At 45.8% G+C, this 25349-nt stretch overlaps 1 protein-coding gene across 1 annotated transcript in view; it reads right to left on the bottom strand.

Moving 5' to 3' along the window:
- The window catches only part of FRMPD4 (FERM and PDZ domain containing 4), a 793238-nt gene that overhangs the window by 65517 nt on the left and 702372 nt on the right, over positions 1-25349 (bottom strand). The window contains exon 4 of the mRNA XM_080831215.1: positions 20638-20740. Coding sequence (XP_080687341.1) covers positions 20638-20740 — 103 coding nt within the window. The remainder of the gene's footprint in view (positions 1-20637; positions 20741-25349) is intronic.

Below are 25349 nucleotides of genomic sequence, written 5' to 3'. Positions count from 1 at the left end.
AACTGCTGTGTTGACTAAGTATTTCAAGCACCCCAGGGACATGCTCAGACTCGGACATTTTCCTTGTATTTGGTTCTCTTCAGCACAGATACAGTTAACGGATAAGATTGTTTGTTTAAAAACCCATCCATTCTCTCAAGTGGCATTCAAGGAGTCGGGGAGCCATCATGCCAGTCAGGATATTCAAGCTACTTCATTTGCATATTTATCATGTGAGTTAAAGATTAGAAAAGCATATTTTCCTTTTTATAGCAGATGTTTTTTCTACTTCAATTAATTCACTCTCAAGTCCCTTTTCTAGAGATATTTGTCAGTAAACATGGAATGTTGGGCTAGAAACAAATGTTGGATTGGGGCAGGTAGTCTCCGATGGTTGATGTGTTTCTAGAAAACACAGCTGAACTTGAACTTCTTATGCAGAGGTCTGCAGAACTTCTTAGGCAGAGGTCTGCCTGCTCAAGATGCCCACGGAAGCTCTAGGATCTGTTGGCAGAAGCAGCTAGAACACACCACGCGCAAGGAGCAGAGCGAGAGCACCACAGGCAGTCAGTGTACAGCGCCTATGCTGAGCCCAACAGCTTTTATTACTATCACCTGGCACCCGGACTTGACGCGTTCGAGAAATACCCTCAGTGCTGTGGAGTTGGCCATTGCCTCAGGGTATGGAAGGTGCACTAGAGGGAACTTAAATGCCCCCAGGGGGCAGACCCTAACCAGTGACTGTCTTGTGGTGGAGAGGGACCACAAATGCCTCTGATGGGACAACTACTAGGTGTGATGGAGAAGTTACCCAGAACTCCCTTGTGGATCGAACCAAAGATACCCATTTGGAATATGGCCTTATATGGCATCTTGTTTGGCCTCTTTTTCTTCCGGGTCTGACTTCCCTATCCCCCTATTGAGTTTTCGAGAGAACTCTTCCTTTGAAGTCACTCGCACATGAATCTGCATCTCAGTGACTGAACACTTAATGATGAAACACTGGTATTCCCGCTATAAATCGTCATTTCAATTCCATATCTCAGTGGTCATGATTTGGGCAAACGTTTTGTAGAAGGGATACATAGACAAGTCCAGCTTACTTGGAAAGTTGAAATAAATGCTGTTCAACAATTTCAGGACTAGAAAGAGTAGAAGAAGAAAACTCAAAGTGTGTAGAGCCGGGAAATAAATAAGCAACACACCGGATTAAAAGTAAAACCTCCCAAGTCAAGGCCATTCTGGGAGCATTTTCTTCCATCAAAACATATTGAAATAAGTATCATTAATAAAGATCATTCTTTTAAGAGGATGACTGGAAATGTTCTTTTAAACCAAAGAGATGCCAATCTGCATTAGTCTTACATAAAGATTTCTCTGAGCAAAGAGGTAATTACAGCCTGACAGATGCCTAAAATAGCCTCGATGCTGTGTTTCTTTTTCAATCCAGAGGTGGGCAGAAACCACCCTAGAGCCTCTCTGAATTATAGCTTACGAAACTTGGGAGAAAAAAAATGATATCTATTGAACTGCAATGTTTAGACTACCCAAGACTTTCAAAAAGCTTCTCCTACCCCCTCCTCTCCTCACCATCCTGGAAGCAAATGAGCAGTCTAAGTTCTCTTGTCCGATGGAAACTGTTCGATTGCCTTCTTGTGTTGAAAATGGCGCTGCAAGCTTTCTGCACATGCCGGTATGATGGTTCTCCACCTCTGTTCCCCTCAGCAGCCGTGCTTGGCTCTGGGCTCTGCTATTTATTGGCTGCACAACTGCAAGAAAATACTCTGCTCCTCTCGAGCCTCTATATCCTCATTCATAGAACGACGGCAATCTTTGCTATGAGACTATTGTTTTGTGAAGGTGAACAGTACCCTTTACTCATATATGGCGATCACGGAAGAACATATAGTAGGAAAATAATACTGGCAGAGGCAATGCCTTCACTGGATTGAATATTTCCCATGCTACTTTACAAGTAGATGCTTTACAGCGCAGGAAGTCCATTTTTAAAATCTATGCTTTGTTTGATGTCCCCAAGTGTAACAGTCTCAACATTTAAACTTCAGATGGCAAATTTCACGAGTACCATAAAAACTGGTCTGCTACTCACTTCTAAGGAAAAAGGAAAACATTGAACCATTTTGTTTTCAACAGAAGAGCGAGGGTTTTTCCTTCTTCCATAAGAGAGGATTATTTCTTCTTTATTAAAAAGAGCCGGACTTGACCTGAACCCACGATCATTGCCATTTGATCATATTTGTTGGCTGGGACTGCAAGAGAATTACTCAAATGAAAGTACTACGTGCCCATAAGAGATAGTAAATATTTGTAAATAGTTCTTCGTATGTGAAGCTTTTCAGTAAAATCTGCAGCCATTGGACGATTAGGTGAAACTGGTGAACCAGTGTTGAGTTGGCCCATAAAAAGAGAGAGAGCAGCTAGGAGAGCAAAGCTCCAAACCCATGACACCAGCCCAGCAAAACTGCATGTGAGGTATCCCACGGCAGCTACATTGGAGCTGGTGAAGACAGGCCACCAAAGTATCCGTGTGGGAGGACCTGGAGCGAAGGGAGAGGGGCCTCTGATCAATCAGAGAGCAGAGAAACCTTGGAATTACCAACAGGTTCCCCCCACCCCAAAAGTGGGAGATTCCCATCCAGGAAGAGCAAAGCACATACTTCCTTGGAGAACTACTGCTCTGATGTTCGAAGGGCAACAGGGAGCATCTGTGTTGATTCCATTCTGACAAGGTGGATGTAGTATATCCATGTAAAAATGGCTGGATACGGGCGTCTGGGTGGCTCAGTGGGTTAAGCATCTGCCTTCGGCTCAGGTCATGATCCCCGGGTCCTGGGATCGAGTCCCTCATCGGGCTCCCTGCCCAGTGGGAAGCCTGCTTCTCCCTCTCCCTCTGCATCTCCCCCTGCATCTCCCCCTTTCAGTCAAAAAAATAAATAAATAAAATCTTTTTAAAAATGGGTGGAGGAAAAGGAAAACTGACCAAGAGCAGAGGTAGGTAGACACTTGCCTTATAGGTATTAATATGAATTGTGAGTATAAAGATAATAGTTCAAATTCAGTGTTCAAGGGGATGGCAAGAAGGGCAAAGAGGAGGTTATTTTCTAACTTCATAAATGTTCAGAATAGGGAACCATTAGATAATAGCCTGAAATAAGAAACCGTGGGTAGGTGTGTGTGTGGGGAGATGGCCATTATGTAAAGACACCAGTCTAATGACAACCACCTGACCAAAAACACCTGTCTTCCTAATTACGATGAGTCACCCACAAACACACACACGTGTGTGTAAGAAATATGATGATATGATGTAGTGATCCGTAGGATATATAGTTAAGTGAAAAAAGTATGTCTCATTTTACTATTATTTCTAAGAATGGAGACAAATTGGAGTATGTGCTCATATTAAACAACGGAAAAAAGAACTACAGTATAAAATAAAAAATAAGTGTTACATATCAGGGAAGAAATAGAGAGGGGAGCACAGGGACAGAATTTACACTTCCTTGAACATACATTTTGTACATTTGACTTGGGAATCATGTAAATAGACATAATTATAAAACGCAACTAAATAAAATCCCCAAATATTGCTTTTAAAATGAAATAAAGAACCCACGTATCCTGTTGAAGGAATGGTTATAGCTACGCATAATTTTAAAACAAAATTAAACAAAGGAGCCATCCTAGCAATTGTAAGTAAGATGAAGTAATTGTACCTGTGAATCCAGTTAGAGGCAGAGTGACAAAGAGAGGAACTATCCCAAGTGATTTTAAAACAGCATTTTGAACATCCTTGTAAGGTATGTCAGGAAGACAAAAGGAACTGCAACAAAATGATCTTTTTTTTTTAAAAGATTTTATTTATTTACTTGACAGACAGAGATCACAAGTAGGCAGAGAGGCAGGCAGAGAGAGAAGGGAAAGCAGGCTCTCCGCTTGCTCAGAGCCAGATGCGGGGCTCGATCCCAGGACCCTGGGATCATGACCTGAGCCGAAGGCAGCGGCTTTAACCCACTGAGCCACCCAGGTGCCCCGCAACAAAATGATCTTAACATGCAATGGGTAACCTGGTTATTTGTGGTAGTGTTGTTATTCCAAGGCGGGAATATGGGTGGTGTGGGATCAAGCTAGAAGTCATGATAGGGTCCCCGAGAATAGGGATTTAGTTTGAGGAAAAGGAGATAAAGATGAAAGATATATGGGGTCATGTCAAAACGTTTTGTCCTGAACTTGAATCAGACATATCAATATCTGCTCATGATGTATTTCACCTTTAAAAAATGTACACAAATGTTGTAGTTCTATCCATCTCAATGAGCACACCGACATTCAGATTACCAAACACCATTTCCCACTAGAAGCAATCAAGGCTCCTTGGAGGAATGACTGATTCCAGATCTGGAGTGACAAACACACGAACCAAACCTTGAGCATCCTGTCTTGTCAGAAAGTTGAGACACTAAGACAGATCCTTAGGGTCATGTCACGAGGACTCGATAGCCCACTGCAACAGGCTCCCACTTACCAAAGATGAGACGAGTTGAGCTTTGACAAGAATATCAATGGATTTAAATAATCAAACATACTTAAATCCATGAATTCAAAATAACATTAAAAAAAAAAAAAGTTTCAGGGGCGCCTGGGTGGCTCAGTGGGTTAAAGTCTCTGCCTTCGGCTCAGGTCATGTTCCCAGCATCCTGGGATCAAGCCCCGCATCGGGCTCTCTGCTCAGTGGGGAGCCTGCTTCCCTTCTTCTTTCTCTGCCTGCCTGTCTCCCTAATTGTGATCTCTGTCTGTCAAATAAATAAATAAAATCTTTAAAAAAAAAGTTTTGGGGAGAAAAGCCAGTGAAACAACTCATTTTGAAATCTGGTTTTGGAAAGTGGTAAACGAAGGGACAGAATCAAATATTTACCCTGCCTTCCATATGAATTGTTCTTCGGGTAACCAAATTTATTTTCTCTCCAGAGTCGTTCAGCTAATGGGTTCCATGCTAGTCACGTAACATACTCATAAGTAAGTAAGTAAATAAATTTATCCAGCTAATAACTGAGCAAGAAATAATAGAATTAGTGTATCACTTTGTTACAATCACTAATGAAATGAGAGATTTGCCCAACATTATCAACAGTTGCTTACATTATACAAAGAGACACAACCAGCTATCATGCACCCTGGAGATGGAAGGTACGCAGCATCCTCTATAAGGAAGGAAATCCGTTTCTTACAGAAAACACAGGAAGACAGAGAGGATCATGGGACATGACATCCAGGGATACAGTTGGCAAATTCGGGGTCCAGGATTCTCTATAGGACAAATAACTTTAAAAAAAAATAGGTACGTTGTTTTGGAAGATAATTTTAAAAAGAAAGGGAAGGAGAAAGTATAGTTTAGAAGAGTCATGGGATGCCTGGATGGCTCAGTTGGTGAAGCATCTGCCTTTGGCTCAGGTCATGATCCTGGGATCCTAGGATGGAGTCTGACATCAGGCTCCCTGCTCTGTGGAGGGTCTGCTTCTCCCTCTGCATGTCCCCCTGCTCTGCCTGCCCCCCTGCTGGCACTCTCTCTAAAATAAATAAATAAAATCTTGAAAAAGAAGTAAAAATAAAAAAGAGTCTTACATGACATATGAACAACTCGTATTATATGGACTCTATGGGGCTCTTGATTCAAATACACTGTAACAGGAAATTATTTTCTGAGGCCATGGAAGAGATACGAATACTGGGACTATCTGATTGCATCATCACTTACCAAAGATGAGATAGTATAGTATATAGTATAGTATATAGCATATAGTATATAAGGTATATAGTATATAGTGTGTATATATATATATATATATAGTATATATATAGTATATAGTGTATATATATATAGTATATAGTATATATATACTATATACTATATATATACCTTAAATACTATAAGGTATAATGCTATGAAGTGTTTTTAATTTTTATAAGGAATGCTGATCTCTTAGAGGTACCTACCGAATTACTACAGATGAAATGATATGATACGTTGGGCTTTGCTTCAATGTCATGAATGAGTAGAGGGTGTCCTGGGGACACCACCAGTCATGGACTGACTGGCCATGAGTGAGGACGGTTGAAACTGGGTGATGGCAACATATGTTGACTATACTTTTCTCAACACTTATGATCTTTTTCAAGATTTTCCATCATAAAATGTTTCCCAAAAAACCTGCAGCCATGACGGACTCATAATGTCAGCAGTGGTTTCCTTGGCTTGACCAGGATTCAGTCCACTCTTCTAGTAACGGCCACCAGATGTCCTTTGCAGAGCCAACCTCTCCAACTCTCAGGCCCTAAAACTCCAGGCAGGGCTGATCCCATCTTCATCACATGACCCAGACCTGCCCCCCTCCCAGCCCCCAGGGCACAGTCTACTCCCCAAGCACCAGTGATTCATTTAGGGGTAGACAGTCACCGTACTGGGCCAGTAAATGCCCTGTCTGGGAAGGTGGCTTAGGTATTTGGGGAAAATGGTGGGTCCTCACCCTCTTGAGTTGTTAAGGTGGTGGCTTGCAAGCCTAGAGGTCTGGTTTAGCCTCGCCACTACTTGGAGAGAGCTCTCCTAGAGAAGCAAACCCAGGAAAGTGGGCCAAGGCCAAAGATGGTGGACAAAGGACTCCTGTCACCATTGGGTTTCAACACCTGACTTCTCTTAAGCCTGACCAGCTGCACCATCGATCTGCTTGGAGTTCCACCAGTCACTAGATTCATTTTTTTGCTTAAGCCAGTTTGAATTACATTTCACATCTGCCTGAAAGGCTCTTATTAATCACAGCTATGCTATTTTTAAGAACTACTGTATATTTGCGAGACCAAGGAAAGGGACTTCATGGAGAAAAGAAAACAAATTACAGAGGAAGGCCACCCTTAAGGGCCTCCCACGTATTGTATTACTTCGTAAAATAGTGGAAACTGGTATCTCACTATGTTTAAGACACATAATAGATGCAGGAAATTAAAGGGCGAGAAGTGTGAGTCTTCAAAAAAATGGTCACACTTCTAGAAGCTTTCCCCAAACTTGGTATGTTTTATTATAAACCCCGAGAGAGGCTGGTTTTGTTCCTGTGTTCGGCTATTCAGTTTTGAAATTACCAAGGTCCCAGACACCCAGACACCCTGAAGTGCTCTACGAGAAAGAATGTTCCCTGTCATTTCCAGAATTCAAAGTGAGCTGATACTGTTGATTGTTCAATGAGGAACAGTCTGTTCCACCTCTAATATCCTTGATTTAACATTAAATATAAATGAAAACACCCTGGGGCAGAGTTTCAGAGCGTGTGATGAAAATTCAGCTCTGACATGCTTCTTATAAAAACCCAAGAATGCTCAGCCCATAGAGCAGTCCCATTTATTAGACACAGAGATGTAGACTATTTTGTGCATAAATATATAAATAGCAGCAAGGAGGTAAAAGGAAAAGAAGGATGTCTAATAGTGATCAATCCTCATACGGGGGGAAACTAACAAATCTTTTGTTTCCGGGTCCTTTATTATTTGATCTAGAATCAGCAACGAATTTTGCCTTGGTTGTTTAAATGGGAGATACTCAGGATACGAGAAAGCAAAGATGTGGAAATAGAAATGAAATCTAGTTTAGAATAATAATATATTACACATGCTGCTGTCAAAATGCCAAGATTCGTAATTTTTTCTTGGTACTTTTCTGTCTAAACATATGTAACTTACAGAGTAAATGAGCTTATATTTCATCTTTTAAGTTGTAATCAAATGGCTTATTAACTGCTTTTTAATGTCTACTGTGTGCTGGCACATAATTTGCTTAATAAAGACTGATTTATAATATACAGGATACTGAGAAGCCAAAATGTTGAAATAAAAGCTGCTTTGAAAGATTTTTTAAAAAATTTATTGGACAGAGACAGAACACATGCGTGAGCGTGGGCAAGGGGCAGAAGGAGAGGATCCCACGCAGACTCCCTGCTGAGGACAGAGTCAACGCGGGGCTTGATCCCACAAGCTTGAGGTCATGATCTGAGCCAAAACCAAGAGCGGGACGCTTAGCTGACTGAACCTCCCAGACGCCCCAGTTGCTGATTTGATAGACAGAAGCTCGTATGTTTGCACGTGGAATCAAAACGCATTTCAGAGTGGACAAATGGCCTTCAAGAAAGTCTTCCTTTTCCTTGCGTGTGCATTTTGTCCAATGTAAGAAAAAGACTAGGTAGCAGGTACAAAATTTTAACCCCATAACACTAGCTGTGAAAAACATCCTTTAAAAAAATTATTTCTACTCAATGTATCTCTACTCTGAACTCCTGCCCGGTAGCCTGGTGGGAGACATATTCTTAGTTGTGTCTGGGGAGAGCTCCCTTCTTGCCCAGGTCACGCAAGGGTCCTGGAGATGTCACTAGGCTCTCACCATTCAGGACGGGTGCTCTGGTGCTAATCCACATAGCCACCAGAGACGGGTCTGCTCAGGGTTCAAGGGTCCCCCAGACACCAAGTGATGGATGGAGTAAGGGATGGTACATACCATAGATGGACACGGGACTGACTTCCTGGCTTCATCAAGTATTTCTCAACTGACCTTGAGCAAATCATGGAATTCCGCTAGCATAGCATCGAGTCCAGCAGACACTCAGCATGAGTTGAACCCTGTTTTCTTAACTAGAAAGGAGTCTGATTACTCCCAGTCCCAGAGAAGTGCTAGGATTTGGTGTGTGGAGCCCAGAGGTGGGGTTAATAAATGGTGGTGGCTTCACGTTTCCTTGTTTGAAAAACTGGGGTTCAAGGACCTCTTTCAGTGGTTTTCGTTTGCTTGAAAAAACAAGCGAGCCAGAGTGGCAAGGGAGTACAAAAATCTCTCCTTGCATCTTACTTGTGCAAAGAATCCTTTTCTGCCTGAGATTTACAAGCCAATACATTTTTTATAGATCCTATTTATAACAAAACTTCACGGTCTCACCATTTAGTTTATGAACATAGGGTCTCTGCTACCACGCCATCTGGACTCCCAGCAGGGAGAGGGTGGCTTTTGATGACTGCTGCCTCCCTGCTCCGCGCTCTGTTGCCTGGGAACAGGGATGGGACTTGCCTCATTACCTCCCCTCCTCTCTTCCCAACCATTTCATGTATATTTCCCCATCTTTGGACATTCCCACTCACTGGGGAACCATTCACCTGCGGGAATTGGAAATGACACCCTCTCGAGAGAAAGGGGAGAGGTGTCTACTACTGATCATAGCATGTTTAAGGTGGCCAAGATTTCATAACTCTCACCTCCAGTGGTCTTCAATGGGGCAAGGACATCCCCAGTCATTGGGGAGCACCACCGGGGTTTAGTGGATGAGGCGCCAGATGTCAAATGTCCTTCCATTCAAGGACAGACCTTGACAATGAAGAATGGTCTCACACACAATGACTACGATCCTCCCTCACAAACTTTTGGGGCTGCGACATGCCCAGCTTGACAGGGCTGGTTGGGAGATGCCTGGGGAAGAACCCCGATCTTCTCTGTCCTCCGCGCAGGTCGATCTCATACTCCTCCACTCGGCATCTTCACGACCAGGGGGCATTACACAGCGCCAATGCCGATTCAATCAGGAAGGGAGGAGGTTTATCTGTCGGCTCACATGTAAGCAACGCATATCTGGCACAAATAAAACCTTTAAAAGGCCACGCTGCGTTTTCTTAGAGAAAAGAGAAGTTTAATGTCCACTAGCGGGCATCTTCAGTATGGGCATAAATGTAACTCTGGTCATGCTGAGTATGGGATCTGACACCACCTTGAGGCCAAGGAAAAGTTTAATTCCAGAATGGTAACTTGAACCACTTACTAAATACCCCACTTCTAATCTATGAGCAGAGGGCAAGGTAATGCGAAGAGGCTGAGACCAGTGAAGTCAGGAAAAGTGAGATAGACAGAGATTGGACAACGAGCTGAGCTGGGGAAGTATGCGGGTGTTTGGAACACGGGTGTCCAGACTAAAACCAACATGTATGCAAAGGCATGAGACAAACCAGGGACCTGCTTCGGACACGACTGCTGAAAAGCTTAAGAACTTGTTTAGATTCGATCAAAGGAATAATGAAACGCATTGCATGTAATCATGTAAAAGGCGGCTCCACATTAAATCCCCTCACGGGGGACTTCCTGGAAAGATTTACTTCTATTCAATTTTGTACTGGGCCCTCCACCAGCACGAAGGCTAGCCTCAATGAATAAGAGATGATCTGTGCCGAAAGTGGCCGAGTGCTCCGCAAACCGGTTTCACCTATCAGCCGCACGGCTGGACCGCACACCCAGCTCCCCGCATGGGGACAGTCACCCATGTGGCTGACTTCCTACGGAAGCGAGGGGCGTGCAAGCGCTGTATACCCCCACCCCCTTCCTTCCAGGCCTGGCCTGGCCTGGCCAACCCTCCCATGGACCCTTCCAAACTCTTCCCTCTCTGCCCTATGACAAGGACAAAGCCGAGCAGCATGCTGAAGACGGCAGTCATAGACCAGGTTGGATCTGGGTTGCGTCCCTGGATTTCGGCCCCGCCCCGCGGGTAGGGGAGCCGTCCACCAATCAGGAGCACTCATTACGGACTTTATGTCATTTACAAATCCCCATTGTGACTGAAGCATGGTATGGTTTGGGGTTTGTTACTGCAGCCAGTGTTCTCCTAATCCGGGTCCTTGTCACTAAGAAATACAGACTCGTGACAGAGACCAGCAAGTTCACAAATTCAGCTAACCTTGGGTGGTATAGATTATAATAAAATCTCTGTACATTTCAGTGGCTCAAGATACGGGAGTAATTAACTTTGGGGGCTGACTGGGGAGGATAAGGGAAAGCAATACAGAAATCTGTGATGTTTATCTGTTTGCTTGTTGCCTTTTTTTTTTTTTTTTTGCCATGACTCCACTTTCCAAAAAGGATTTTAGGTTGCCACAGAGTTCATCATATTGGTGTTATCTTCACTATTTTTGCGAGCAAAACAACAACAAAAAACCCCCAGCACCCTCTGCTTTATTGCTCTGCCTCTCCGGTCCCCTTATCTTCAGAACAGGTCTCAAAGTTTCATTGGTTTAAGTCAGGGGCCAGTAGACAACAGCCTCGGGGCTAAATTTGTCGTTCTCTGTTTCTGTAAACAAAGTTTCACTGGAACCCAGCCACACTCATTTGTTTACATATTATTTATGGCTGCTTCTGTGCTACAATGGCAGAACAGGGTTGTTGTGACAGCGACCATATGGCCCACAAAGCCTAAAATATGTACAACCTGGTCCTTTGCAGAAAACGCTTACCGACCCCTGGTTCAGGTCGTTCCTAACCTAGTCATAACCTCAGCAGGGCACATGCCAAGAGCTCCCAGATCTGCCCACACCCCCTTCACCCATATGACATACACTGAATCCCTCTTGTTCCAACCACCACCTCATTGCCCTGCTGCACACCTGTGTGAATGCCCGAGTCAAGTTCACTGATCAACACTGCTGGGTTCTAGCGCTCTAGGGCTGAGCCTTGGCTAGCTCTGCCAACAAACCCTGGGGGCCTTCTGGGCTTTCTCATCATTCCTCAAGTTTTCTTCATCCTAAAAGACTAAATTTCTAAAAAACAAAAACAAAAACAAAAAAACTCAATTTCTGCTAAGGTTCCTCTCTTTGGTTTTGACTGCATATCTGGATTGTGCTCCAATCTCTTGCTCTGCAGTTTCATGAGCATTAATGACAACATGTGACACAACGACCTGCCTGATTAGAAGTCACCAACTGATCTCGCATACGTGATGTCATTCTGGCTTAGCTAGCTCTCACGACTGTATGAGATAGATCTCCATTTTATGGCTCAAGAGACAGGCTTATGTAAATGAAGTCCTTGCCCAACGTCGGACACAGTGAATCCATTTCGGATGTAGCCTTTGAATTCACCTTTTTCTGATTTCTCTGCCACATGAATTTTCATCAGGTAGCAGGACAGTATTCTGAAATATCCTCCAGTGTCCCCTCTCCCCTTCACGCCCTCTCCTCTCATTTCTTGGCTCTGCTGGATCCGCTCTATCCCTTTGCCCATGTGGTCAGTCAGACCACACACCCATCATACCCCCTGGACAGGGTTATGACAGAAGTGGAAAAAAATACCTAGGTTCTAGGAACTGAGGGTAAAAAATAAGGCTAGGAAGGACATTCAACAAAGCAGAGAAAAGCTTACTCCTCTCTGGCATGGGGACTGGTCAGAGGATGGGGAGACAGAGCGAATCTTAGGGCACTTAGAAGAGTACCAAACTGGGGGTGACTGTGAAAGAGCACACATCATCCCTCTCTTTTCAGAAGCCTATCCTTCAGGAAGATCCCATTGGGAACCCCCGAATAGTCTGGTGGAATGAAAGAGTACAATGACCTGTACATTTCTTGTAGTCAGAACACTGGGAAGGTGACAAGACCCTGAAGGAAATGAGCCCTAGAGAGGAGTCCATGTCCCAAAATGGCGCAGGAGGGGCAAGTGTACCCAAGATGGCGGACAAGTGGCTGAGGAAGTGCTGACAGCAGTGAACAAGGGACGCCATAGTAGCTTCCAGCCAAGGTGAATGACCGCAGGCAGACCAGATGGGCACAAAGGTATCTCAGCAAATTCTAGTTAAGATGGAAGATGCAGGCGAGGCGGATCTGCTTTGCCTCCCCCAAGCCTCCTCCTGTTCAAGCAACCCGCCTGACGGAGATGCAGCACTGTGGAAAATGGGACAAACTGACCATACCCTAGGATAGGAACTAGGAAGAATTTGGATTGTTATATACAATAGATAAATAATGGTACACTTCTGGGATGCCAGGCTGGCTGAGTCTGGAGAGCATGTGACTCCTGATTTCGGGGTTGTGAGTTTAAGTTCCATGTTGGGCATAGAGACTACTTAAAAAAAAAAAAAAATGCTTCTTGGCCATCTGAGCATGTGGCCTGAGATTCTTGCCCACCCACTGTGTTGGCTATAGAGATAGGTTCAGGTGTTAAGCTCCTGAGACCTTCTATTCAAATCTCTAGGAAACGGGGCTTCTATTTGGTCCTGGGTACGTTCTGACTTCAGGCTCACTGGGATGTGTTTTTTGTTTGTTTGTTTGTTTGTGTCTTTTCAGCTACTTCTAGAAAGTTTGTGGAATAATTTATCTCAAAGATCAACAGAATATAGCATAGGGCCAATAATCATCTATCATTTCTCCTTCAGGTAGATAAGATGTGAAGACGTTCAGTAGTGTCAACCATAGGAGATCACCTAAAATATGCCCTAGTTGAAAACTTGTTCCCTATTCTTCAATCTCCGCCATCCGTTCGCCATCCATGAGTTACGCAAAAGGATACAGAGTAACGGAGAGATCTAGTGAGAGACCTCAGGAGATGCTCATCAACAAGCTATGAGGCACGCTGCAACAATGCGGATGAAACCACTTTTCTTATTCATTCTCATTATAACCCTTATGAACTACGGACTCAAATCACTTTTTCTACTTCCTCCTTATTAGAAGGTTTTCCCACACATCCCATTTTCTAGAATCACTGACCTCTCTCCCCCCAGGCTCTGTAATTTGCAAATGCCAGGAAATGTGTGCACTCCAAGTGTGTATTTGGTGAGTCTACAATGTGTCGTGTCAGCATACCGAGGGGCTGTTCTTTTCTCTTTTCACTGAAATTGCTTGCCAGTCTTCCTCTAATAAGGCCTTATTATATCCTACATCATCATGCATATTTTATATGCCTGATGCTCGGTGGCTGCTCTCTGCTTTGTTATTTCACTAAGCAGCATCGTGATGCATCTAAGCCCAGCTGAAATGAGACAGGAAGGTGACCCTCCATACAGATTCCTTTGCAGACGCCGTGCCCGTGGAACATGATCTGATTTGACTCTCCATTATAATCCTGGCGAGGAGAGCCTGATCAAAAGACAGAGGGGCCAAGATCTGATTTTGTAGATGGGTCCCTTCTAAATGGTTTCTTGCCGTCAAGCTCTTGCCAATCTCCCACCGAGGGCAGCGAGGAGGTACGCCCGAGTACTTTCTGCGAAAATCCAAGCAGAGCCTTGGCAAACCTGGGGTAGGAGATGGGCTCTGTGCGTATAATTCAAGAATGGAGGTGCTCAGACCCACGATCTCAGGGCCAAATCCAGCTCCGGTGTTGGATGAGGCCACCAAGTGAGGACTTGGTAACTAGGCTTGGTCCTGTGTGAACCGACAGGTCCTGGTAGTTCCCACTGGCTTGTTTCACCCGCACTGTGTGCCTCCCTATGCGCCCTGAGCAACTGCTTTAACTTCTTTAAGTCACCTCTTCCAGGCTGTAACAGGGGTACAAGAAACAATACTTGCTCCTAGGGCTGTCGCAAGAAATACGAGCTGAAGAGGTAAAGCACGGTCACTAAGGGGGCAGACTGCGTTTCACTCCACCACTGACTAGCTAAGGGATCTTGCGCACATTCCTAACCTTTCTGCACTTTGGGTTCCCCACCTGTAAATCAGAGGTTACCTCTGTACCCAGGAACCATCGTGAGGACTGAATCAGTTAATATACTAAATGTACACGGGACAGGGTATATAGTGAGTGCAGTGCGAGTATTATCTGGTCTGAATACTAAGGAATGAAAGAGTTTAGCATACGATAAGGACTTGCTCCGTGTTAACTCTCTTAGTTGGGATGTGACCAATTACATTTTCTTTTTTTCTCCCGAAAGTCAAAAATGTTACCCTTAACAGTGAGTTATACGCAAAGCTCTGGCTTCAACTGTGGAGGTGAGTTGGCTCGCTCGTTGTATCAGCATCCTGGTTGTAATTGTTGGGATGATCATCCTGGCCTTAGAAAGAAATGTGTACATCGCCTGGCATGAGTTTATACATATTAGTTACTTAGGCAAAAGGAATGTCACTAAAAATTCGTGTTTGTCCTTCGTGAATTAAAGTGATGATGCGTCACTTTTCGTCTATTCGTATACGTATTCTAGTTACTTATCGGGAAGAAGCCTAATGCTCCCCGGAAAAGCTGTCCAGTCACAGGACATTAGTACAGAAGGGATGACGTGTCTGATAGATGTGGACAATCTTCTCTAGATGTGGCTGGAGCTCTAGCACAGCTCATTAATTAGATCAGCAGGCATAATCAGACTAGGCAGTGTGAGGAGACAGATGGAGGGACGGTCAGCTGCCTCACTGCAGGGGAGGGGAGAAGGGGAACTAGTTTCCAGTGTGACCCTCGTGCCTTCTCATCATGGGGTGGGCTGCCCTCGGCTTTCACTGCCCTGATGGGAAGGGGTAAGACTGAGCTGCTCACACGACTGGCTCTTCATGTTGCCTTCTGATGGAGACAAAGGGAAAGGATGGGAGCCCACACCTTCCAAATCTGCTGCCAGGGCTCTAAAACCGGGATCGGCATCCGGGGATGGGGGCCGAGAAACATTCTGACACTACAGGCAAAACCGTGTGTGCCCGTGGATGCTTCTGGTTGGAGGCGCAGGTCCACGCTATTCACCCAATTCTCAGATGGGTCCTGACTCCCCAAAGAAAAATGCCTCCAGTCCAACCCAAGCCAGGAGCTCTGTTGCTGTCTTAAAGGGGTGACTGCAGGAAGGCAGGACCAAACTTTGACGTCACGGTTTAGGACGGCCATGCGGGGAATGGATATTTCTCTATCTGCAGGTGGGAAAGTTAAGTGTCTGTCAGGAGGGTCTGGGGCGTCCGGGGACGAACCAAGATGTATTTGACAAGCCTCTCTCTAGCCATGAACCTGCTCTTCCACTCAGGGTTCACAGCTACACACTGCCACTTCATTACACTCTTCTACATCCCCATCCAACCTCGTCAAACATTCCTTCCAAACGCTACCCTCTGCTGCAGCCTTGCAACACTCGTAAATACAGGGCAATTAGCTGGATGTCTCCTCCTGAAGGGCAAGAATCATGTCTTTGGTATTTACATATGGCCGGCACCCGCCCCATCGTCTGCTACCTAGTTAATGCTCAGTAATCGTTTGCTGAAGTCAAACCAGTTGAGTTGGGTTGGCTAGCCTTGAGGGATGGGGCATGATTCATGATGTCTACGAGCGATTATACTCCTTAGTTTTCAAAAATAAAATTTTGGAAATTGTTTCAAGTTAATTTGTCTAATTATGAAAAGCCAGGGGAAATTATCCGCGGCTACTTCTAAAGAAGAAAGATATGGTAATTTGCAAAGGGCAAGAATGCTGCAAAGATTTTGCTCCTCGGCCGCTATAAAGTATGAGGCCAAGTTAAGAACTTAGAAAACTGTGAAATGAACAGAACTCATCTAATTTCAGCGCAGCAATTATAGCTCTATCTGAGGACACATGAAAAAAAACCCAAATGTGGTTACTATAGTAGTAAATTGGTCTCTAAGAAACTCCTTCATTTTCTCTAGAAAAATAAATAATTTTCTATCATAGAGCAACCAAATGATAAGAAAAATAACCCACAAAGAAACATAAATGTATCTGGAAGGAAGAAAAAGAAGAAGAAGAAAAAAAGATCTGCAAGCAAATGCCGTGATGGGAGAAAAAAGAACAAAACAAGACGAAACCATTTAGGCGAGTGGTGAATGGATACCAATTTTTAAAAAGCGAATTTTACAGGGTTATTAAAATGATGAGTGTTTTTCTGAATTTCCTTAGTGGCAATGAAAATGGGGTATTTTATTAAAGAGAGAGGGAATTTATCTTGTGTAAGACACAGACATTAAAATATGTATCGGCTGAGAAGCCCAGGGATGATGTTACACGAGCCCCGTTTTTAAAGGTTCGTACACATATGGCAGACAGATGACTAAGCTGATGGGAAGACACGGGGAAGATTTTTCTAATACTTGAACTCTTTCGTTAGTGAGAAATGCGTTATTTTCGAATTCTGGTTTAATGAGTTGGAAGGTATCAGCCACAATAGGAACTCGGCGACCGACTGCATCTCACCTCCATGAACCGCACTGTGTTATTATTGTACGAGGCTTTCTCTGGTTAAAAGAAAGCACCTTGTTACTTTTATGCAGATAAATGGATTGCACGGAGATGAAAGGGAGCAACCTTGAGGGTTGTGGGACACGTTCATCATCTCAATGGCATCCATGGCCAATGCGTTTTTCTCACTAGCAATATCCCTTCGAATCCGACAAAACTCCCCCAAGGGTTCGATGTGGGGTCTTGTCTGTCTCGAGGGGGTCCATCCTGAAGAGACAGCACTAGCCATGGTGGCACGGACCGTTGGCTCCCCGAGGGCTGGGCGCTGTCTCATCCCTCCCGGTGTCTGGTGCCTTCGCTCTGTGTCCCGTGTACACAGTGGCTGCCTGATCAAACACGGGTTTCCTGAGAGGTGGACCCCTTAGCTGACATTCATGCTTGCAGAACTTGAACTGAAGGAGGGGCTGGGGGGAAAACCATGGCAATCGGGAGGTTTCACAAAGCGCTCTCCAGAGCCCACCCACTCACTCAACGCACGGTCACTGAGCACCTCCTACATGCCCGGATTTGGAGCAAGTCATGGGGACACGGAAGGGGACGACACAGACAAGGTCTCTTCTCTCACGGGATGTAGGATCCAGGTCACCTGTTTCCACCACATCCAGCTGCATTCTGGATTTAAACCGTGTCCTTGTCACACAGCAGTGGGACACCCATGAAGAGACTCAGAACACATTCTAAAGGGAGCTGCAAACAAGTGGGACCCCCCAGAACTTTCTAGAAAGAGGCACCATGGGATCTGCTACTGCCAGCCAGCACCTCCTCCTCCCCTTTCCTCCTCCGGCCCACATAAGGAGTTGAAAGCGGGACCTTTGGTGTTGTCAGAAGGGCCGAGATCCAGGGAGAGGTGACTTCTTGTCCTCTGTGACAGGGTCAAGCAGACAACTTGAAGGGTAGCTGGTCTAGCTGGTGCCAGGCCCCCGTGCATGTGGGGTGGCTCCTCAGGATGTGTCCCTTCCTGCCTCCAGAGACTTTGTGGGTGGGCTTCAGGGGACAGCCAGCTTGTAGGGACCAATGCCACCAAGAGAGTTGACAGCCAGTGCCAGTCAGAGGAGCAGCCCCCCCGACCAAGGAGGGCTCTGACTGCAGGCAGTTTGGCGAGAAGACCTCGACTCTCACCTATTGCCCTCCGACCTCTGACCCCAGGGTTTGGCCTTGACAGGGGAACGGGAGTTTAGGCATCTGAAGTATTTCATAATGTTTAAAAAGCATACATGCGGGGCACCTGGGTGGCTCAGCGGGTTAAAGCCTCTGCCTTCGGCTCAGGTCATGATCCCGGGGTCCTGGGATCGAGCCCCACATCGGGCTCTCTGCTCTGCAGGGAGCCTGCTTCCTCCTCTCTCTCTGCCTGCCTCTCTGCCTACTTGTGATCTCTCTATGTCAAATAAATAAATAAAATCTTAAAAAAAAAAAAAGCATACATGCTTTCCATTTCAAACACAACCTCGTAATCAAGTATGCAGGCATGTTGCAGGGATCACCGGCGAAAATGCCATTAGTTCCTTTACTCTCTCCTGCCAGAGGGGTTGACAAAATTTTCCTCTCAAGGGCCAGATGGGTGTCGGTCACAAGTACCCAGCTCTGCTACCGCAGGGAGAAGACCCTCTGAGACGATGCATAGAATGGTGGCGTGCAACTGTTGGCATGTTATTTATGGACTCTGGAAACTTGCATTTCACATGGAGTGCATGTGTCACAAAATATTCTTGTATTTTTTTCCCCAGCCATTTAAAAATGGTACAAACCATTCTTAGCTCATGGGCTGTGCAGAGACAGGTGGCAGGCTGGATGTGGATCGCGAGCTGTCGTTCATTTAGTCAACACAACTACGCTGGGCCCTGGTACACAGAAAGTTCTCTAGAGACTTTGTTTAAGGTGAGGTCATTTTCTTCCAAATGCATTAACGCAGAAGGAAACCGTTTTTTGGAAAACCTCTCTCAAGATGCCCCATTAGGACTGCTGGGAGATGATCGCACTTTCAGACCCTGGTTGCCGTGCCTCTGTCCTGCAGCGAGCCAGCCAGTCCCAGCACACCCACACAGCCGTCTTCGTTCTCCTACCATCCTCCGGGGACACAGCGCAACAGAGCTGATTACGGAAGGGTGTGCCCAGGGGGGTCCAAAAGAAGCCCGTGGCCTTCCATCAGGCCCGAAAAAGGCACTCCAGGATGCAGGCCTACGTAAGGCTTGGAGCCTGCCTGGACGACACCTGTCCCCGCTGACAACCACAAGCATCTCAAGAGACAAGTGGCTCCAAATGACACACCACAGCTCCCTCCCTGGGGCTTGACAATACAGAGTCACCCCCAGATTCTTGCATTCCTGGCCCCCAGGAAAATGGGAGGCATTCCCAGGTCTCACTCCTGATGCACGGTGGGGTCTAACATGAACCTCAGTGCCCGTTCACAAGGAGGAACCCTTGGGAGATGTGGACGCCCCTTGCAGACTTGGCCAGCCAGTTGCAACGGCTCTATGCCCCTGGGTCTACACGGAAAAGTAGGGTGGCCGACCCTTCTAGAACTGTGAGGTTGCCCAGGAGGTGGGCCTTGCTGGGCTCAAACTGGAAATGTTGCTCACCCTAAAAGGAAGCAGCCTCTGTTTCTATTTCTCTGTCTTCTTACCCCTCTCCCAGTCCTTCCAAGGTCTGACAGGACCCTCCAGTGCTCTCTGTGAAGCAGAAGCTGCCGAACTTGGGAAAGAAACTTTCTCTGGAAAACCCCTGAGATGCTCCACTTAATGCCTTTTCAAAGTACAGATGTACATTTTGTAATGAAAGAGCATCAATGTTAGAAGATCCCCCTTTCAGTTTAAAATGTTCTGATAGCTTTAGCTTCTGCTTCAATATTGTTTGGGAAAAAAATCGGTTTATAAAAGACAAGTGTCACACACCCATTATCCCTTAACACCCCCGGAGCACATGTGGATCTGCTCAGACAATAGACATAGTTTCATTTCTAACTTCTAATGACCTCTTTTTGCCCTAAGTACGCTGTGGGAGAGGAACTCCAGTGGGCTTCAAGGATCTCTTGACCAATATTTTAACATCACATAAAACAGATTTTCTGGTGTTCCACTAAGACTATCATACAACGAATTATTTACATCGATGATCAAGCTAAGCCAATACACTAAAAGCACATTTTTAAACTGTTACAGCTTTGACCTAACTATCCTTTTGCTTCGGTTGATGCTTTCACAATTCAGTAATGAATCACTCAGTCAAGTATGAAAAATCAGTGAACTCTATGTTTGCATATCCATGGGATTATATAAAATTACTCTTCACTTATATGGAATTCGGGTATTGCATTTTGACCTCCTCAATTGGCAATATCAATGTGTCAGTAAGGCTGGAAGGGGGAAAAAAAATGCAACCTTTGGATATAGCAATGAAAGTAGGAGCCAAAGAACATTCCAGCTGAAGCATATGCACCTTGGCAGTTAACAGGGAATGGGCGACTGGGTGTTCGGTGCTTAGGGGGCATGCGTTTTTAGGTTAGAGGTCAGTGTCGCCAGCACCGTCAAGGTGAACACATGGGCTCGTGTTACTGCCCTTCCCTGGCTCACGGGAAGCCATTCCTCCACAGGACGAGGTCTCAGAGCTGCATATCAGCCCTCGCAGCAGAACAGGGCCCGGGGGAGGGAGTCACGCACCTGACCAGGTCGATGACCCGCTCCCTCGGCGCAGCGCTGACCGGCTCATCGTTAATCATTACAATCTGATCTCCCGGGATCAGCTTGCCTTCCGAGGGGCCACCTGGAGACAAAGGAGAGCGAAGCGCAGGTGAGAAGACCATCGCCGATCCATCCGTGTCCTCCTCGGCCGTCACCGCTCATGGTCAGCACCTGGCGCTGTCCGCCAAAACAAAACCCAACCCCGGTTGCACGTTAGAGACCTGGGGAGGGGTGCCTGGCCGGTTTGGTCGGTGGAGCACGTGAATCTTGGTCTCAGGGTCATGAGATCAAGCCCCGTGTTGGGAGTAGAGCTTACTTAAAAAAGAGAGAGAGAGAAAGAGAGAGAAAGAACGAACTGGGGAGTTCTGGATAAACTCCAGAGGCTCAGGCTACACCCCGGGCAATTAAATCAGAATCGTTGGAGGTGGGAAGCAGGCACTGGCATTTCTCTAGAACTTTCCCGGCAGGCTTGAGACACAGAAGCCTGGGAAAACCGCACACTTGAACAGACACGCGCAAGCCCCGGGGACCCTGGCGCCCTGCAGACTGATTCCGCAGATTCGGAGGAGCGACGGGGAGGCAACGCGCTTCTCACCAGCTCCCAAGGGCTCCACACGCTGCTGGTCAACTGAGTATACTGGTGTGCAAGCCCCGAAAAGAAGGCATTGTCCCAAAGGGATGGCCACCCAGCTGTGCAGACGGCCTGCGGCCAAAGCCGCCATCACCTGGGCACACAGGGACCTGAACAAAGTTGCATTTACTTACTCAGCCCAACTAGGGATGCCCCATACTGTCGGCAACCGGGAGGCAGCAAGCCCATCGGAGGAAGGACTGATAGGATGGGGACTGTGCTATGTGCTTCTGGGGAGGCTCAAGAAGTGGGGGCAATTTCATGATTCTTGTCGAAAAGGTGGGGGCAAGGAAGGAGAGCTAAAGCTGGGATTGTTCAGGAAGCAGCAGACAGTCGTATCGGCTGGGGGGTGAGGTTGTTTGGTCCCTCCTGTGGCTGGGACCGTGGCAGGGACCGAGCCTGGGTGCATGTGCCCGTGCTCGCATGAGATGACAGAGGACTCTTGTGTTTGTCTCGATCCATCATAGTCTTTTCCCCTGGTTTTTGCAAGGAGGCAGGGAGCTAATATTTGCTGAGCATTTATTACATACCAGGCAAGGGCCTAGCTGCCTTGCCTAGAATCCCAATGACACTTACAATCCCTTCCACAGAATGAGAGGCCCCAGGCTCACACAGGTTGAAGAAATGGCTTAAAGGATAGAACCCGGTTGTAGCTTAGGTCTGTGGACTCGGTCAAGTTCAGGGTGACCGGCATCTCTTTTGAACTTGCTCCTATAATTGAAAAACTGGTCACTGCCAGGTCTCCTGACACATAAACTTAAACCCACAACTGCATAAAGCCTGCGTCAGTATTAAATAAAACCTATAAATGAATGTTTCAACTACCTCCACGTCTAATGTAATTACCTCCCAAATATTGATAGGGTACTATAATTTTCATTTTACTTCCAGGTCTGTCACTAGGTCATAGGTGCAGCTGAAAGATGATCTCTCAAATATTATTGCGATTATTTTATTCCGTAATTGAAATGAGCACTTCACAGCCAGAGATGGGATCTCAAAGGAATTCAGATGCTTCCCACCCACCCAGACACTTGGCATATGTGTCACCGAAGCTGGAGCATAAATGAATCTTCTTTCTGGGTAGTAAAAAAGTAGGGAAAACCTTAATATTTCCTCATATCGTGATAAAAAATATTCATTTCAAGATGTGGAAACTGAGAATTCAGTGTGTGCACACATAAGAAATTCTGAAAATCACTTAAGAGAGTTTATAGAACCATTGGATTATCTGCAAACATTCGCTCAAATTCAGTCCAACAAATGCTTAGAAATCAGATGCTGATCAAATACTGAAAAATATTCACACGGATTGGCTGATGGCCGTTAACTACTTTCCTGCGAAGACCACTTGCCGATTAATAGACCATACTTTTACATCTGACCCCGGCTTTTTGGCCAAATGGAAATATTCTCGTTTAATCAAGCAACTTAAACAAGAATTTCAGAGGGAAGCAAGACACAGCTCCTTTCAGAGAACTGTTTTGTGGCCCATACTCTGAAGGCTGGGGTGCCTGGTACAGAAAATCTAGTCAGGCCACAGAAATCATTTGAGACCTCAGCAGAGTCATTTTTATGAAAGCCACAATTTATTGGACCACTATTTTCACACCCCAAAATGATCGGAAATGGTAATCTTTGACCTGTTTCACTTTTTGTCCACTGTTCTCAAAATTGTCGAAAATGAGGTGTCAGTGTCTGACTCAGGAGAGTCAAGGGCAAAGAAGGGAAGAGGTTTAAAGGAACGATGAGGCAAGATAGGAAAACCTAGAACAACACTCAGATCTCCTGCCTGCTCTGGGGAGGACTCCTCTTTAAGAGAATCTCAGAACCAGAGATGTTAGTGTCCCTCTATCAGAAAGCAGCATGCTCAATGTCATCCCACTCAGGAAAAGATGTGTGCACACACACCCACCCTACATTATATAGCTCATACATATGGCATATAATGTACGCACCCTCATACACAGACTTGTCTCCTCTACATACACAATAATGTTTCGCCCCGGGGGCACCTGGGTGGCTCAGTCGTTAAGTGTCTGCCTTTGGCTCAGGTCATGATCCCAGGGTCCTGGGATCAAGCCCCGAATCGGGCTCCCTGCTCAGCAGGAAGCTTGTTTTTCCCTCTCCCACTCCCCCTGCTTGTGTTCTCTCTCGCACAGTCTCTTTCTCTTTCTCTAATAAATAAATAAAATCTTAAAAAAAAAAAATAATGGCTCGCCCTGAGTAGTAGGAGCTCAGGTGATTCTGTTTTTTTAACTTTCTCCTCTATATGATCCATACTGTATGTCTTTCACAATGCGGGCGTATTATTTTGTTATCACAGTCGGCGACAAATCTCTTTCATTTTAGCAATACAATTCTCAGCTGCGTCAAGCTCAACAATGCCATACAGAGAACTGAGGTAGGACCTACAGCTAAGAAAAGAGGAAGCTTGGCAAACAGGAACAGGTTGTGTGGTGAGTCAGTGGTGGGAGAGAAAAGGAAGCCGATTCTTTCCTGTACGAGTCTGTAAGGTGGTTGACTGAGGTCACAGGGCTTACCCTGGACTCTATGATGTCAAAAAAATGAAAAATGCAATCAACTTTTGAGACCTCTACTACGCACTAGATGCCTTTCATTCTCCTTAACTGGCAGACTCAGTAGCCCAAATATTTTAGAGTTTAGTAATAATAACAATAACAATAAATATCTTTGAAATGAGAAGGAGGTACCTGGCGCTCTTTTATGTATTTATTTACTTTTTGAGCTTTTAAAATTTTAATACAGTTCCAATCAGTGTACTGGCTTCATTTTGGCTTCTTCACTGCCAAATCTGGGGACAGGGACAGCGTCATGTGGCTGCCTTCTCTTCGTCTGGGATGACCAGGATATAAAGGTTTTTGCTGCACTGGACTTTGACCTTCACATGATGCTTATTTTTCTTGATCAGGTTTGGCATCCTTTTCCCTGGCTAAGAGCAAAGTCCCCGATTCCTTCAATTTCATGAGGCATGGCGACCAGGGACGCAGGGCGCTGGTGGCCGGCACAGTGAGCATAAAGATGCGGGGATGGAGAAAAGCTACCTGCCCTCTTAGAATGTGTTGGATACTCTCCCGAACTCTTGAAGATAGATATGAGCAGGAGCCCCATTATCCAGAGGACGCAGAGACGTGTCCATCCAACTGAAATGCAGAGGAATTAACATGGAAGCTCAACACGTCTAACGGGGGCAGAGGCGAGCTCCAAACCCGTCAAACCCGTCAAACCCGGACAGTCCGTTGCCAGAGGCTGTGCTCCTTACCACAGGACTGTTCTCCTAAGCTCTGTCCATGACTTGCCAAATCCTGAGGAGGAATAATATGGAAGGCAATTTCCTTTTGTGTGAAAATAAATCCAGTACAAGTCCATTAAGATAAACTCATAAATACATATCATGAAAAAAGAAATCAAAGAGCCTTGTTTCTGGAAAGGCCAGGGCGGCCCACTTCAGGTAATTGCCTCCTAAGGGCATTATTTTCAACTGTGTGGATGTCGGACATCTGTAGAGTCTAATAAGAAAGCCTGAGGCAGAGGACATTAATGATCGGCTCCTCCCGCAGAATGCTGGGAATTGCCCCACTGGTGATCCGTCAGCCATTACTGGATGACGAACTAGCGTCCGATTCAGTAGGCTGTCTGACGGTCACTTCTTCTCGGGCGTATGGGCCTTTTGGGTGAGCACAGACGGGCTGAAAAGCTAAGAGCCTCTTGAGGGCAACTCTCCTGCCACTCCCATGACAGAAATCCAATAGAGAAGGTCAACAGTACAAGCACCTGTCAAGCCTCTGAGTGTCATCTCTGCTAACAGGCCGTTGGCCAAAGTCCGCAACCTGGTCCAGCCCGGCAACAGCGGGGTAGAGAACTATATTCTGCGGCCAGTGGGGGGAGAAGAGCGCATCCTCAAAACACAATCCAAGCGCTCCGATGACTAAAATCCTTCTGTGACTTCATGCCACTTTCTGCTTTTGTTCACTAAGGAGTTTAATCGTGAACTTACCGAAATACAGCACAGCGCCTGTCTCTTTTGATGTGCATTCAT

Source organism: Martes martes (genome assembly GCF_963455335.1).
Source record: "Martes martes genome assembly, chromosome: X".
NCBI lineage: Eukaryota > Metazoa > Chordata > Mammalia > Carnivora > Mustelidae > Martes > Martes martes.
This window is presented reverse-complemented; position numbering and strand designations above follow the sequence as displayed.